At 48.3% G+C, this 17615-nt stretch overlaps 1 protein-coding gene across 1 annotated transcript in view; it reads right to left on the bottom strand.

The window, feature by feature from the left end:
- Positions 1-17615, bottom strand: part of TAF5 (TBP-associated factor 5) — a 136580-nt gene that overhangs the window by 34213 nt on the left and 84752 nt on the right. Inside the window, exons 13-14 of the mRNA XM_086501738.1 lie at positions 1040-1198; positions 806-882 (exon numbers count right to left, since the gene is read on the bottom strand). Of these exons, the coding sequence (XP_086357864.1) occupies positions 806-882; positions 1040-1198 (236 nt within the window). The remainder of the gene's footprint in view (positions 1-805; positions 883-1039; positions 1199-17615) is intronic.

The following is a 17615-nucleotide window of genomic DNA, read 5'->3' as shown; positions in this document are numbered from 1 at the left end:
CTCCGGTACATCTGCTTTAAGAGAAAAGCCTCACAGAAGCCATAAACATGGCCTGGGTTTAGATCAGGCATAGGAGACATCCTCATTTGACTCCGGATACAAAAGCCTTCCTGTTGCAGGACTCACCTTCATTCTTTCCCCCTTCCCTTCCCACTCGGAACAGGGGTGGTCTGCCCTCAGACAAAGGGAATTGGTCCCCATTCTATTAGCTCATTGTTCAGGTCGATAATACCTTTCCACCATGCAGCTGTCTTCTCTCTTGACTGCTGCAAGACATGAATTGAGCTGGGTAGCAGTAAAGCAGGCCTTCACCCCTGCCTCCCGCTTGTCAGAACCTACCCATAGATAAGTACATGAATATTTTTCAAAACATGACGAAAATACTAATAATCATTTGACCCGAGTAAAAATTGTAAAAATGCGTTGACTGAAAGTTAAAGGGATAGCTACAAGAATATTTCTGAGCAGCTGGACCTACCAGTTAAATGGTGCCACACAAACAGGATAAAATACATTCTGAGCAGCTGAACTTTGTCCATGATAAGATACCAACATCTTCTGAACTTCGATTCAAACATGCACACACAATTCCGACGGAGGTAGTTTGTGCATAGAATGGAACACAAATAGGATGCATTTTTTTCTGAAGAGCTAGACTAGGTCTCATGAGACAATAAAAATAAACATCTTCTGATTTCAATGCAAGCATGCACACTTAATATTTTTCTTTTTAGAAAGCAAACTTTCCTGCAACACCATCCAGTGTAAAGTTGACAACATTACCCACTCAAAGTTGGGAACTGACCTGCACATCCCAAACAGGATAATTATGCCCCTTGTAGGAGACTAAATTTGCAACCAAAGGCAAGCTCCATAAGCGAACTGCAAATTAAAACAACGAGTAAGTTTATAACATGATGATTTCCCACATGACCACCTCCAAAGTACCGCAAAGCACTGAAAGTTGAAACCTCAATAGACCTTACAAAACATTATGACATTAAAAATAAACATCACAATTCAAGTGGAAAACAATCACCTGTGCAATCATTTGATGCAGACAGAATGTAATCGCCATCAGGGCTAAAACTGGCAGAATAAATAGGTCCTGCATGGCCTTTCAGAAGCGTGTATGGGGGCTTTCCAGTGTCTGCAGCACCTTCATTGACCTCAATACTTTTGTTTGTGATGCTACTTTCTGGAAAACATGTTCAGAACTGTAGTTTAGCCACACATAAAAACAGAGAGGACAATATGTAAGACTAAATGAGGTACAAATGTTCAGGCTGACAGATAATGTAATTTTACAAGGAAAAAGCCTTTTCGTTTATATTGTTTTTAAGTCCGTCTATAAATACCTACCATAGCTGACCAAAAAAAAAAAATCATTGGTTTTACCTTTGAATATTGAACCAAAGAAGAAATAGGAACTTTAGACCTAGACCCTGTAAGTTAAATTGTACTATGAAAGTAATCAAATAAAAAAGAGTCCAATCTTTATTTTCCTTTAGACTTGAGCAAAAAGAGCAGGGAGATCTACTCCCACCTTTCCCGGACACAATAAGCACACAAAGCGAATTTTAGATGAAAAAGTGACCACAGTTTCTTGAAAGATGGCAGGCTGCTTAGAAGTTTTGTTACACTAACCCTTTTCACAGAGCATTCGCTACTTTATGGAGGGCTGTGCTACAAGGCCTCTCCAGTAACCTATATTTGTTGACAATGATCTTACAAAGCTCCAAGGTGGAACATATAAAGGCTTGCATGCCCCAAATATGCAAGCTTGGAAAGAGGGCGAGAGAGCCTTTTAACAGGATGATGGGATTTTCATTGTTCGGAGACTGTCGCATAGAGATTTGTGACCTATGAGACAGGGGAAACACCAGTGGAGCTCAAACTTGTGTATCAACCATGATAGCCCTTTGAAGATTGACCCCCTATCAGCCATGGTTTGGACAGTTCCTGCACTCATTCATAACAAATGGCCTATGTACCAGATGGATGAAAAACCCGCCTTCTTTAACCGGAAAGTGTATGTTGAGTCGTCAATGTCCGCCTCTGTAAATAATCGTATTGGGCGTCTCCCATGTCGTGCTAGAATAGTCCTGATTCTCTGGTGGAGCCTCCGTCGATGTTGTGGTCACCCCTGTAGACGTGGGGCATCTAGCTCTCCCGAGCTCAGTGGCTCTGTGGGCTCTGAAGTCTGCTACGAAGCATGCTCATCTGGCTGCTGAGTCCTTGCTCTAAAGAGGTCAGTGATCTCCCTCTGTGAATGTCTCCCACTCCCTGGTCTCCTCCAGAGACTTTCCCTGTGTCTACGCAGCTCTAGCAAAAGCAACCCGAGGCATCTCTGATCCTGATATCTCATGACTCTAGCCAACGGTCCAAATCCCTCTCTGAATAGACAGTGAAAGCGGCCTCGTTTCTCGTAGTATACCGGACAATGACAAATGTGATGTAACTCTGTCTCTTGCTCTATATGACATAACTGGCATATCCTCGCTTCTGTTGGTACTCTCCTAAATCTGCCAGTCTCGAACTCTAGCTGATGCGATGATGTGCGCATCTGACCAATAGCACATTGTATCATATCAGATAAATGAGTGTCCATATAGGCCGGTCTGATCAAATATCCATCGTATGTTAGTTGGAGGAGATGATCTCTATAGAAAGCCATCTTCGTGTCCAACTCTTTAAAGGCTGTAGCTGTATCCATGTGCTTCTGGTATCTAGTTGAATCAAATCCTGACGTATAAGTCTGGTGGTCTCCATCCATGTGAGAGAAAGGGAGGGTGCATCCAAGGAGTACTGGAATGGAGGCAATCTATCCATGCGGAAGCTGTATGACTGAAACCATGATGTCATCTGCCCACACCAACATGTTGTGTCCCCTTGTAGTGCTAGCTGTCTGGATCACTCAAGTGCTAGCGGAGTATATCTGCCTCTGGGAAGGTCCCAAAAATTATGCATAAAGGAAACTCATTTAGTAAAGGCCTCAACTACGAGAGGAGGGGCAGCTAGCTCAGTCCGAATAATCTGGCACTGAGGCTTTAGCCTGAATCATCCGAGGGATCATAGAGACTAGAGGCCTCTCCATACATCTCCATCCATCAGTGCTACCAGATCTGCCCTCATAGAGCATAGCTGAAGCCACTAGAGTGTCAAAAAGTCATAGCTTTGTTCGAGGTTCTTGAAACTGAACCTGCGAACACACTTCTCCAACCTCCCAAGGCTACATAAGTTGTCGTCAATCTAGTCTCTGCTGCTCTCCTCAATGAAAATGCCGGTCTGCTGAAGACTACCCCAAGATACTGCGGCGGTCCGGGGCAAGCAACAAGAAGAACAACCTCTAGACACCTTTCAAGGCTCCCGTGCTACTCAATGGGGTTGGGGCACAACACAACACAAGCAAGACAACAAACCCACAGCCACAACCCAACTACACAAGGGGCACCACCTAGTTTGAGAGCGAACTAGGACGCAAGAAAGGAGAATTATAGAGCAAACCCACAATCGAGCAAGAGATATACACTAGCCCTTTTTTTTTTCCGAGAAAAAGATCCTTCTATTAGTTAATGAAACTGCCCATAGGGCTACAACCACCTCTTCAAGAGAGGACTACAACAACCATGATGGGGAGACTCTCCCAATGAAAAAACAGCATATGTACAATGGGGCTAAATCAAGAAATGGGGGGAGGGAAAAGCCACACAGGTGGTCGGTAGTGCCATCGGAGTACACCCTGGACCATGGTGTAGAAAGGCCCAGGACGCATAGTTGAAGGAAAGCCTCTCTGCGCTCCCACATGCGGTCGGAGCTGCCCTGTAGTCTCTCGAGCTGTCCTCTGAGAGTGTGGATCAGCTCTGGCCAAAGATCGCGAACAGTCTCTGCCGGTGGCACAGGGCGAGCCTCAGAGATGCGGAAGCAGCGGGCCCGCCAGATGAACCAGAGTGTCAAGCCACTGATGAGCTCCCGACACTCCTCTCTCACTGCACCACTCCTATGGAGTAAGCTGCTAGTATATGATGTCCCAGTCGAACAGCGTACTGAAAAAACGGGACACCTGGGTGGTCTGCGGAAGAGAGAGGGTCTCTCCAAAGCCACTCTCCAGGATCCCACTGTACTCGTGCCAGTGGACAACACTCCCAAGCCCACAGTCTCCAGTGTCCAGTCTCAAGAGCTGCTCGGTCAGGATCGATGACACAAGTCCTCCCACAGATGCCCACCACTCGGATCCTCTGAAAACAGCACTCTGCCACCTGCGAGGCCTCTACTGCAACTCGCTGCAGGCGTCTCTCACCCTGTAGCTCGAAGAACAGGGATAGAACACCCGGACAGAGATGAGAACCTCCAATCCTGTGAAGGCTCCCATCCACCTAGGTGCTACTCGCTCGAGAGGTGTGAGCCACTCAGCTAGAACTGCCTCTGAGATGTCGTGGCACATGCTCTGCACCCTTCTCATGCCCTGTAGTTGGAAACCCTGCATCTCCTCTAACAAGCCTGAAAACTCTAGCCAGTCACCTAGAGAGCACGCTGGACCCGCTGCCATGGGACCCCAAGAAACATGAGGCCGACCACCAACCAAGTGGCCTCTCTGAGTGCTAACCATGGGGTTCCAAACAAGGGGCTATCACAGGCGCTTCTCCGTGCAAGTAGGCTACCGCTGCTCCAGGCCTCGCCGCAAGTGCTCCCAAGATCGAAGCAAACTCACAGCGAAGCGGTCCTCCAGTCTCCTACTCAAACCAACTCTACGCATCTCTATGAAGATCCATCTGGTCGAAGGTCGCCAAGGGCCTCTAGCCTGAGGCACCCTAGCACAAAGCCGCTGTAGCAAGAACTCCTTCCAGGGCTCCTCACCTGGAAGAAGTCCTCCGACTATGAACTTTCCAATAAGGGCTCAGCTCTGCTGTGCTGGGTCAATGATCCCAAGCCCTCCCTGTGAACAAGGGAGAGTGATGACCTGCCAAGCCACTTTGGCTCGGACTATCTGAGTGTCACGTCCTGACCAAAGGAAGTTCCTGATCAGCCTTTCTACCTGGCTGATACAAGAACTCGAGAAGATCCAGCAAGAAGTGATGTTCCACATAGTCGCCAACAACACCTGGTTGGCCACTACAACTCTGCCAGCCAAAGAAAGTCGTGTTGAGCTCCAATGTAACAACTTCCTCCTGATAGACAAGAGGAGGGAAGCAATTTGCTGCTCGGGGGACAAGTCCAAACCAACTTGACAGCCCAAGTACCGAACTGCAGTCCCTGGGGGAATCCACCTAAAACCCTCTCCTGGCATCCAATCGGGCAAAAGGGCACTACCAACCGAGAAAGCCACTGTCTTTCTCCAATTGATCAATGCGTCAGATGCACTACAGAAGGTCTCCAGAGCCTGCTCACACCTGTGAAGGTTGGCCTCCTGGCCATCTAAGTACAAGGCTGAGTGCGGCAAACCCAGCGTCCAGAAGCTCATCTCCCCGAATAGGGAGTGCTAAGCCCCGAAGACCAACCTGCTGCGACACCCAAAACCTGCTCATCGCCTCCGCATAGAACAGAAAGAGGAAGGGGGCAAGAGGACAGCCATGTCTGACCGAACGTGTGAGCATGAAGCGATCACCTCTACCTCCTACCAAAAGTACCTGACTGTGAGCCTATCTGTACAAAGCTGACACCCCTCTGATCCAAGCATCTGAGAAGCCCATCCTGCGAAGAGTGCCCTCTAGAAAGTCCCAGTCAACTCTGTCGTATGCCTTCTCAAAATCGAGAAGAAGAATCATCAGGTCCTCGCCATGGAGCCGCGCTAGGGTAGAAGCCTCCCAAAAAGTAAAGATATTGTCAAGGATACTGCGTTCCTTGCCAAAACCTGTCTGAGTCCCATGTATAAGGCTCTCTAGAAGTGGCTGGATCCTCAAACTCAAAGCCTTGGCGAGAATTTTGTAGGCTGAGTTGAGGATGGTGATGGGGCGCCACTGTCGAATCTCATCCAAGGAGCCACCCTCCTTGGAAATGGTAGATCAAGCCCTCACTCATGCTCTCAGGCATCACTCCTGTGTGCAAGATGTACTGAAAAGCACTACAGAGATCTGGGCCAAGCAAGTACCAGTACTCCAAGAAAAAACTGGGAGTCAACCCATCCTCACCTCGACAGCTACCACGAGGGAGGGCACTAAGAGCCGTGTGCAGCTCCTCCAACTGAAGTGGCAGCTCAAGCCTCTGACGCATCTCCTCAGTCACAAGGCAAGTCATCTGTGCCCACACCTGGTCCCTGCATGCATCCTGACGCTCTGACTGAGGCTCTACAGACAGTAACTCACAGTAAAAGTCAGTAGCAACTGCACGCATATCCTCGGGCTCAGAAGCAACTGACCTGTCGGGCCTCCTCAACTGACTGACCTTGGCATGCGAGTGCCAAGGTCCCACTGCCTCGAAGAAAGCACCAATCACTCTGTCGCCCACCTGTGTCCACTGAGATGCCTGTCGATGAAAAGCAAACTCATGTCGTCGCTCCTCTGTGCTAACAAGCTCCTGGCGAGCCTGCTGTAGCTGCTCCTCCAACCAAGGACTGTCTGGATGGTGCTCTTGCATCCTCTGCAACGAAGCAATGGCCCGTCTGAGACGCTGCTCCTCCTCTCTCGCTGCAGTCCGGCGAGCCAAAGACTCCTGGAGAAAGAAACGACTAATCTGAGCTAGTCCTGAGGCCACTCTATCAGCAGGAGAATCCTGCCTGTCCAAGCTCTATGTCTAGAGAGCCTCTACTCGCTCTCTGGGTGCAGAGTCCAGCAAGACCCTCTCTGGGATGCGAAGCATCGTGCTCCCTCTCCTCTGTCTGTCTGCCACTGTGAAGATCACTGGTGCATGGTCCGAGAAGGAAGTCCCTGCCACAATGCCAATTGTCCCTCCCAAGCCACTGAAGTGGTCACTAGTGTAGAAGCGATCTATCCGCGATAGATTCACTCCTCCCACTCTGCGGTCCGAACAAGAGAAGGCAAGATTGTCTGGGGGCCTCACAAAACTAGAGTGCCATACATCCGAGACCCTCGGAGTCATACAAAACCTCTCCCAAGCTGCCAAGTCAACCCACGCACAGTAGCATGGCTACCACCAATCTTGTCAGAAGGGTGCTCCAACATGTTGAAGTCCCCCCCTATGCACCAGTGTTCTACCTGCGGCAGAGACTCAACTATCTGTGACCAAAACTCTGCTCGAGCACTCACCACATTGGGCGCATAGATGTTCAGGAAGCCCACAAGGCAACCCTGAACCTGCATAGTAATCGACTGAGCCCTACCTGGCACAATAATCCCTTTGCCCACAATGGCCTGTTGCAAAGAATTCGCAATAGTCATACATACCCCACCCTCGATGCCTCCAGGTCCAAAAGCAGCTGACCAAATGGTATCAAAAAACGCAAGAGCTGACCACAATGTCTAATGTGGCTCTCACACAGATGGTGCTCCTGAAGCATAAGGAGATCAATCTCTCTTCCCACAAAGAAGCGCTAAAGCTCCTGACGCAGTTGGCCCCGCTGACGCGGAAATTGGGGCCCACCAAGTCCCTGCACATTCCATGAGACGATCCTCATGGGGAGCGAGAGAGAACAGATGCTGCCGCAGCAGCTAAACATGCTATCTTCGAGGCTGGCTTGGATGGGGAGTAATCCGCATCCGAACGTCCTCTAGATAGTCGTGACTGCAACGAGTGTCTGGCCCAAGCCCAAGTAGATTGAGCCGTCCGTAAAGCAACCTCCTCTGTCCAAGAGTCCTCATGAATGTGTACATAGTATGGCAAGCACTGCGTATCAGCAAAGAAGTAGACCACAAATGTGTCTACATCCTGCTGTATCTGGAGGGGTCATCACAAACTTAGCTAGTGAGTCGAGAGTCCACTCAGTCTGGTCCCTGCCGCAAAGGGGAAACGAGAAGCCAACTGCTGAGTCCAAGGCCTCTATCCCCCTAGCTGCAAGGACAGAACATGGACCCTGAAGCAGGCTACCTCATGGTCTGCTGATGGGTCACCGAGAAAACGAGTGAAGTCGTAGTCGAAGAAGTCCCATCTGCAAGTCGATGCTCGTCAGACCACGAGGGATAGCTGCAAAAGGAGACATCTGTACCTATAGAGGGGGTCGCAAGAAAGGCTGTCCCTCTCTCGCCAAGCGACTCGTGGCAAAGGCGCTGCCAAGAAATCTCCTCCTTGGGTCGGCTGTGGAACTGGAGCGGGAGGGAGGGGAGTAGGAGCAGGGGTAAGAGGCAGAGAGGAGGGGCAGGGGGGACCGGCAGAGGAAGAGGAGCGGGGAGGGGAGGGCGGCGGGAGCAGGAGGCGGTGGGAAGGGAGGATGAGGAGGAGGGGAAGAACTCTTGGGGGGGGGGGGGGGGGGGGGGGGGGGGGGGGGGATGCTGTCGAGGGTGAAGCTGAGCTGGGGGCTGGAGCAGGGACCTCATCCTTCTCAAGAGGACCGAAACGGTTCCCTGTGGGAACCCACTGTTGCTGGGCAGGCGCCTGAGGACCACTCTAAGTCCCAGGCTGTCTCTGTGGCCCCTGTCCGTCGACCACGGACCTGCTGCCATCCCTCCTCCACTGGAGCCCTAGGTCGAGGCCGCCTCCGTGGATAGGCCTTCGTAAGATGGCCCATCTGTCGACAAATGAAGCACTGGTTCGGGAGACTCGAATACTCCACGCTCTGTCTGAACCAACCCCCACTAACCCGAGGCAGAATAATGACCTTCAAGAGCGTGTGAGTGTCCCTAACCAGAATGCGAACTGAGGGAATGCTGGCCGCCTTGGCAGCTACTGAGGCTGCTGTGCGAGGTGTCTCCAGGACAGTCCCAATCGCTGAGCCTATCCTGGACAAAAGTGTTAAGTACTCCCTCCGCAAACCAGGGAAGCAGACGGAGATGGTGACGTCTACCTTCTCTACCTGAACATCCGAAGCAGGATCAAAACCATGTCTCCACTGTCGAAAGTGGGCTCGAGCTGCTCGGATGGTCAACGAACTCATGGCAATGACCTTGGATGCCATCTCAGAGGTCTCAAACTCGATCTGATAGTAGCCTCGTCCGAGTATCTGTATGACCAAGATCTTGCCCACCTCTGCAAGTAGGCGGGCCCGGAGAAGGTCACGCAGCTCTCCTCTGCTAGGTCGGTACCGAGAATCTTGCAGATGACAGAAGTCGCATGCAAGCGCTCTATCTCTGCGGCTAGGCTCACTTGCTCTGTCGGTGAAAGAGCAAGTCGAATGGTGGGCTCAGCGGGGTCGGGCGAGGGCGCTTCAGTAGAGTCTCTCTGTGGCGAAGCTGGAGCCTCCATCTGTGTCTGTTGTGCTGAGTCGAAGAAGACGGGAAGGACGTGAAAAAAGGGGAAGGGGAAGGGGGGGGGGGGGGGAGGCAATGGCAAACGGGAGAAAAGGGACGGGCGAGCCGGGGGGGGGAGGGGGGGGCTGAGGACAGATAAGCAGTGGGCGAGCAAGGGCGGGGCAGCGACGCGGGGGGGGGGGGAGGCAAGGAGGGAGCAGCGGGCGGGGGCTAGTGTGGGGCAGCGGCAGAAGGACAACGGGTGAAGCAGCAGCAGGGGCAGCGGGCTGGGTTACGGGCAAGAGGAGTGCGGGAGAGGAGCGCGGGAGGAGGGGGCTGCGCACACAGGGTACAGGCAGCGCGGGTGCGGGATTGGGTGGACAGCGTAGGGAGTAGGAGGGGGGGGAAAGGGGGGATACGCGAAGGCGGGGGGAAGGCTCAAGAAGCAGCGAGCAACGTCAATCGAGCTTGCTCGTGTGGACCAACTTGACCCACATGTTCATACACTAGCCCTTATACCAATGCAACACACTCAAACACTAAAAACACAAAAGAGAGAGAGAGAGAGAGAGAGAGAGAGAGAGAGAGAGAGAGAGAGAGAGAGAGAGAGAGAGAGATTGTGTATAATCTAGCAACCTTATGATTTGCACAAGAAGGTACCTAGAGCTTGAGGTTCAAATGACAACACTTCAGATTTGGTTATAGCACTATGCACTAGCACATTGTCTTAGGGTTATAGGAGCCCTCTCACCATCCACCCTCCTACAATGGTAGCCAAAGCAACAACCGAATCAATGAATCACAAGCACAAGCAACAAGAAAACAACCTTCAATGAACAAGTTACCTTATGGAACCGAGTGAGTTTACCAAGCCAAATTAGAAGAAAAGCATGCATCTTTGGAAAACAATTGCACCCAAGCTATCAATTTTATTGATGTTGGAGTAGATACAACAGCGATGGGAGGAGTATAATTTACTCACAGTCACTCACAAACTCAAACTAGCTCAAGCTTATCTATGCACCAAGGTGATGGTGTATAGAGAGCTGGCTCTCTCTTCTTACAACTAAGATAGAGACTAGAGTAAGTTATGCTCAATGTACTGTACAATAGTGTGGAGACCGCTTTTACAAAGAGAAATGGGCTCTATTTATGGGTTTTTGGGAGGCTTGATTAGGATTAGATCTAATCAATCTTATTGACAAAACAAGAGATTATAAAATATTTTGATTTTCAAAATAGGAGTGGATCTTCCTTATCCCTTGAGTCACATGGATGTGGGCTCAAGCGGAAAAATTATTAAGAGTGAAAGAAGAGAGAGGTGAGTAACTTGGAGGTACCTACTCTAGTAGATAGTAGAGGGTGCAATTTACAAAAAGGGTTAGTCATTAGTGTTAGTAATTTGTAGTTAGTAGGATGGGTTAAAATTACATGGCATATGCACTCAAGGTGCATTACATGATTTATACAATGATAAAAAGTAAGAGAAGGTACACAATTTAATAGAAACCACAAGATGGAAAGGGAATTTTCCACCTATCTCCTCTAATGAATGAAGCGGTTGTGGAACTCTATCGGTGTACTTTTTGTGACCATGGAGAATTTGAATTTTCCATCATCAAACTCCTCCTTTTGCAGTGCTTGAGCTTAGTTATTTGTTGATTTTTTCTCTTTTTGTGGAAAATGAAGAGGTTATGGTAATATGAATTTGATTCTAGAGAGAGAATTTAGGCTATATATGTGGAGAGATGATAATTTTTGAGCTATGGAGTAAGGAAGAGATAGAAATGGAAGAAGATAAAAGAAGATATGAAAGGTGCAAGTTTTTGTAATGCAGAAGGAGGATGAGTGTGTAAGTATGTGTGGAAGTAAGGAAAGAGGTGAGAGAAGACTATGGGTTACTTGTGAAAATAGTGGATAGATTGGGGTCCACCAACAAAATCCTATCTCACTCGTGGTAGCTCCAAAAAATTACTAAAATTTTTGAAGTGATTATTCAGCTCTTGGTCCACATTTTGTCTTTTAACCACTGCTTTAAATTCCAAAAAGCCTATTTTTCTTCACAAAACAGACTTCAATGGCCTCCTTTTTGTTGAAATTATGAATGGTTGTGGATTATGCATGAATATAATATATGGATATGATGAAAAAAAACAAGTTAGTATATATAAACAATTTATGGAATCTAAATTAGTGTGAGTTATATATATATAAAATAAATACATGAAAATATAGGGAATCAAATAAGGAAGGCTCTCATTTGTTTTTATTGATGTATATTTATTTACAAGAGGTAAGGAAAAATACCTGTAGAAAATAGGAATTTAATGAAAAGCAATGATTCATGGTGGAAGGTATTTTTTGAGGTTTTTCCTTGAAGTGGATTCACATAAAAAATAAGAGAAGCTTACAAGAAAATATTTCTATACGGAATAAAGAGTATGCAAAATGATAAGAAAAATTGTGGTAATGGTAAGTCAATGTACAAGTCTCTTGGCTAGTAGGTGCTGACCTCTTGACCCACTGTGGTGTGGTGTTAAACACCATAACTTTTGTTTCTCCAGATTAACAGACAATCCACTCCCGTGGACAAATGTGTACAAAGCATCTAAATGACGCTGCATCCCCTCCGGAGAGTCGAAAATTAGCATATAACTATAGTGGGATTCATGTCCCTGCCAATTGTGCTTCTCTATCACCATCCCTCTCAATGTAGTAAGCAACCTCATCCACATACACGCCAAAGTATAGGAGATAGCGGGCAGCCTTGTTTCACCTCAATAGTGGAGTGAATCAAATCAGAAATCCCCTCTAGAGTACGTACATGTCCCACTAGTGACCTGTATATAGCCATGATCCCCCAAATCAATTCTTTTGGAACCCCCATCTCTTGCAATCTGTGCATATCGAAGGCTTTTGCGGAAGTCCACAAAGCAACAATAGAGCCGTCTCCCACGTCATCTCCCCTCCTTTATAATGGCGCTGAGTATCGAAATACGATTAAGAGTAGAAAAACCTTCCTGAAACCCGTTGTCCTGCTACCCGTACATCCTCTCTCTCTGCCCATTTACTCGACTGCTGCTCATTATGGATACGTACAACCGTGCCAATGTGTATCCAATCATGATAGTGCGGTAGTTCCTAGGCTCCATAGGGTCCCCTAACTTGAAGATAGGTACAATCGTGGACAAACTCCAAGTATAAAGTAGGCCCTCGCACATGGCACGGTTGAACATCATTGCTAGAAGCTCAGCAAGTAAAACTTTGGCATGTATAAAATGCTCTGCTACCAGGCCATCGTGATCATATGTCTCCTAGTCTTCATTTTGTCAATCGCTTTCTTTACCATCTCCGTGGTAAAGAAAGCACATGTGTGTGGGCATGGCTCTAGCGGATCTGAAAGAGGTGGCTGCCCCGAGACAGTGTAGAGAGATGATGCATACTAACCCCATACCTCCGTTAGAAGTGATCACTGGTGGGGGAGAGAGCTCATGGAAGAGTCGCCATGCCTCGCTTAAATCCTGGCTAAAAAACAATTGATATAAATCTTGCTCTAGCCGAGCTAGAAACGCCCTCTTCTTTCGTCTTACCAAACGCCAAGAAGCAGTCACAGACTACCTGCGAGTAATGACACCTAGAAGTACCTCCCTCTGAAGTCGGGCTCTCGTCTCTCTGCACTCCTCATCATAACAGCTATTTTGGGGTGTGCTCCCAGAACATCGGCGCTGCCCAGACTCGGTATGGGGGTATGACTCTGCTGTTGCATCCTGTAGTGTGTCTGTCAATATATAAGTGAGCTCCCCTAAAGGTCTCCCCAGATCCTCTGTGCATAAGTGTTTGAAGGTACCATCTATGTGGACAGACTCTGAAGTAAAAGTGTATCGGGTATGCATGTGTCTGTGTCAGTCAAGTTGTGTTGAACTAGAATGAGACAGTAAACGTGAGGAGAGCATGATCTACTGCTTCCCCAATAGACCTAGGCCCGACTCTAAAGTGCTAAATAGAGGGTATGCAACTGGGCTGAGAGAGAGAGAGAGAGAGAGAGAGAGAGAGATGAAATGTTATATTAAACATCTTCAAAAGGCCAAAATGACCTATGAGACCATCCTGATAAATATGATACAATGTCTCTCTCTCTCACACACACACACACACACATGAAATGAAATGAAATGTTATATTAATGTCTTCAAAAGGCCAAAATGACCTATGAGATCAAAAAGTTACAATACAGTGAATCTGATACAATATCTGAGTACCAAAAATAAAAAGAAAAGGTACTACAGTGGAACTGCGTAGGATACGAGCAGGGGGAGGAGAGTAGTGGAGGAGGGCTAATATGACACAATGTGGGTATGTGTGTGGTACAAAATGAGCAGAGTGAGGATGAATAGTCCTCAAAAAGAGCTAAATCACAGAAGACCCATCACCGGTCGTTGGCGGATCTCATCAATCTCGTCCATGGTCAATAGTCTGACCGGGCGGTGTGCATGTCTGGGCAAGGTGACCCGAATCCTCTGCCTCCGTCTCCCAAGCTCAGTCGCTCGATCTTGAGCTCTGTTGCGGTAGCTGCTCCTCTTGCCGCCCAGTGTCCGCTCTAAAGAAGTCTGTGATTCTTTTCTGAGACTGGCTAGCCTCTCCTCTCATAAGCCTCTCTCTGTGTCTGCGCAGCTCAAGGAAAACCAGTCCGAGACATCTCTGATCCTCATACCCCATGACTCTAGAAAGTGGTTCAAGCCCTCCTTTAACAGGCAGTGAAAGCAACCTCGTATCTCATAGTAAACTAGGCAGTGAGATGTGTAGTGCAACTCTGTCTCTGGCTCCATGTGAATAGGGGACATGTCCTGGCCTCTACTGGTACTCCGCTATATATACCAGTCTCGATCCGAAGACGGGCGCATCTGGCCAATAGCGCATTGTAACCCATGAGATAAGTGGGTGTCCATGTATCTAAGCCTCGTCACAAGACCATCCTCAGTAAGCTTGAGAAGGTGCTTTCAAGCCAACTTCGTGCCCAATTCCTGCACCGGCTATATCCAAGTCCTCTTGGTATCAAGTTGAGTCAGGTCTTGACGGATGAGTCTGGTGATCTCGAACTGTATAAGAGTCAAAGAGGGTGCATCCAAAGAGTATTGGAAAGGAGGCAATATGTCCATGTTGAATCCATGTCCCTGAAACCATGATGTCATCTCCACATACCAGCATGTTTTATCTCCCTGCATAGCTAACTGTCAAGAGGACAAGTGCTAGGCAGGCATATCTATCTATGAGGAGGTCCCATAAGCGGTGTATAAAGGAGACTGATATGGTGAGCACCTCAACCACTAGTGGGGGGGCAACTAGCTCTGCTCGAATGATGTCATGTGGTACTGAAGCCTTGGCTCTAATAAGCCACGAGATCATGAGACCAGGGGCTTCTCCATGTCTCTCGATCCATCGGTGCGACCCGACCTCCAATGATGGTCTAAAGAGGGCCCCGATATCTAAACTCCATAGAGCAATGCCAAAGCCACAGGGTGTCAAAAAGAAAAAGCTTCGTTTGAGCCTCTTGAAACTAGATTTGTGAACACATCCTCTCTAATCCCCTCAATGCTCCATGGGCTCTGGTCAGTCTAGTCTCTGCTGCTCTCCTAAATGAAAATGCTGGTCTCCCATGTAATCTGCCCTCCTCAATAATGGCTCTTAGTGTCAAAATGTGGTCAAGAGTAGAGAAACCTCTCTTGAACCTTGCTTGCCTGGCTGCGCGTATCATAGTTACCCAGAACGGGAAATCAGAACGGGGAACGGGGAATGGAAACATGCATGAAATGCGATTCCCTGTTTCGAATACTCACGTTTGAAACACGAAACGGGGATTCGGAATGGGAAATTGGGATGGGAACGGGGAACAGGGACCTGAAAATGGCCATTCCCTGTTACTTGGCGCGTATGCCCTCCCTCTCTGCCCATCTACTTAGTTGTTGCTCAAGAATGGATGCGTACAACCATGCCAATGTGTGTCCAATCATGATAGTGCGATAGTTCCCAAGCTCCATCGAGTCTCCTGACTTGAAGATGGGTACAATAGTAGATAAGACTCCAAGTATCAGGCAGGCCCTCACACATGGCATGGTTGAACATTACTGCTAGAAGCTCTGCGATAGGTTCCTGATATGTATAAAATGCTCAGCCACTAAGCCATCATGATCATATGGTCTCCGGTTCTCATCCTATCAACGGCCTTCTTCACCATCTCAGCCGTGAAAAAAGCACACTTGTGTGGGCATGGCTCGGGGGGGTCAAGAAAGAGGCGGCTCTCCTCGAACTGTGTACAAAGATGATGCATACTGGCTCGAGGCCTCTGTGGAAGTAATGGCAGGAGGGGGGGAATGCTCATGAAAGAGTCACCGTGCCTCACCTGACTCCTCACTCAAGAATAGCTGATATAGATTCTCCTCTAGTCGAGCCAGAAAAGCCCTCTTCTTCCGCCAACCTAAGCATCGGAAGGCAAACTGAAACTGTCTGTGAGTGATGTCTCCCAAAAGCACCTCCCTCTAAAGTCTGGCTCTCATCTCGGGGCACTCCTCATCATGCGAGCTATTCTAGGGCATGCTCCCAGAGCGTCGTCTCTGCTCCGGTTGGGTATGTGGGTATGCCTTTGTTGTTGCATCATGCCAAGTCTTTGTCAGTACAGCAGTAAGCTCCTCTAGAGGTCGCCATGGCTCCTCAGTGCATAGGCGTCTGTAGATACCGTCTATGTAGACAAAGTCCGTCTCCCGTTTAAGGTGTAGCGAGTAGGGGCTGCTACCCATGGCGTGTATGCTACACTAAACTGGAAAGAGATGGTCATCGACACAAGGGCATGATCCACTGCCACCCCAACAGGTCTAGGTCCAACTATGAGGTCCTGAATACTAGATAAAGCTCGGCTGTGCTATGACATAATCCATTGTGATGGCTCCATGTCTGTGTGGAAAGCATGTAAAACCTCCCGTGGCAGGAACTCTCTTTAGACCATTCAAAATGGCCAATCCATGTGCAATCCCCATGTCTATCAAGTACCATCCATACTCAATATGCTACACATCTTGTGGCAATTTAGATAGGCCCACCTCCGCAGTATCCAGCTCCCTTATAGCATCTCCTCTGAAGTATCATAAAATATTGTTTGGTGATGGGCAGTCCTAGCATTGAAGTCCCCCAAGATGATAATGTCACCATCCCGCGAGAACTCCCATATGTCATCATCCAAAAAAGAAAAGGGGGATTGTCCTCTAGGTAGTGCATACACTGACGTACTCGGAGGAAAGAAGCAAATAGCAATGTAGAGATATCTGTTTGTCTTTGCCCTCAATCTCACCCAGATGTACCTATCTTGCTCATCCCTGCGAGCTATATGTACCAATGGCTGCAACTCCTCCCTGAATAAAACTGCGACTCCCTCCGAGCCCCGTCATCTGTGCTTTGATCGAGTCTCCTTCTGCAGGCTCTCTCCCGTCTGTATCCGCTGACATGTGGCGAAGACTGCCCAGGAGCTTGATGCGTCTCAGAGTAGAAGATGATGTCCCTCCCAATGAAACTATCCTCAAAGACACCGTCTATATCCGCTGACACGTGGCATAGACTGCCCAGGAGCTTGATGCATCTCAGAGTAGAAGATGATGTCCCTCCCAATGAAACTATCCTCAAAGACACCCACATCAAGGCGTAGGGATCCATTACAGTTCCAAGTAGCAACTTTGAGTGTGGTCCCATAGGTCTCGCACCGTCATGCGGAGCGTCACTCCAATATCACCACTCTTTCGTCTCGATAAAAAGCAATCTTTCCCTTTTCCCTTGCCGCTCTAATATCCGTCAGTACCTCCTGCATATGGGAAATCTGTGAGAGGGTGAGGCCATCTCAGAGGAAGATGCCCTTCTTCTTAAGAGTCGCTCTCTTCTTCAAAAAGTCCTTCGCTTCCGAGGAGGGGAAACAAAAGATAAGTGCCCTTTCTTACATGGTCTCCCCATTGCTGCCATTTTTCTTATTGCCCACTCTCCAAGACCTTGTATGCGTCGGTTTAATAACCCCCATCATAGTCATAAGTTCTTTTACTTCCTCCTCCACGTTATCTTTGTCTTTAAGGCCACAAATTATCACATGTAAGTCACGCACACGTCTTCTTTCCTCCTCTTCTAGTGTCAAGTTAATAATGGTACATGTGGACGTTGTTTCTTTGCCTTTCCCTTTCTTGGCAAGTTCGGTCCATTTCTCGGCCTCGTCCACTTTTTGTTGGGTCTTTGAGATAACATCCACCCAAGAAGTTGTCATTTCTTTGTGTTGTTCCTCCCCCTCTTTGATGGCCCACACTCGCTCTATAA

The sequence above is a fragment of the Adiantum capillus-veneris genome, chromosome 26 (genome assembly GCF_014529385.1).
Source record: "Adiantum capillus-veneris isolate H3 chromosome 26, ASM1452938v2, whole genome shotgun sequence".
Classification (NCBI taxonomy): domain Eukaryota; kingdom Viridiplantae; phylum Streptophyta; class Polypodiopsida; order Polypodiales; family Pteridaceae; genus Adiantum; species Adiantum capillus-veneris.
Note: the sequence above shows the minus strand (reverse complement) of the source record. Positions and strands in the feature narration are given on the sequence as shown.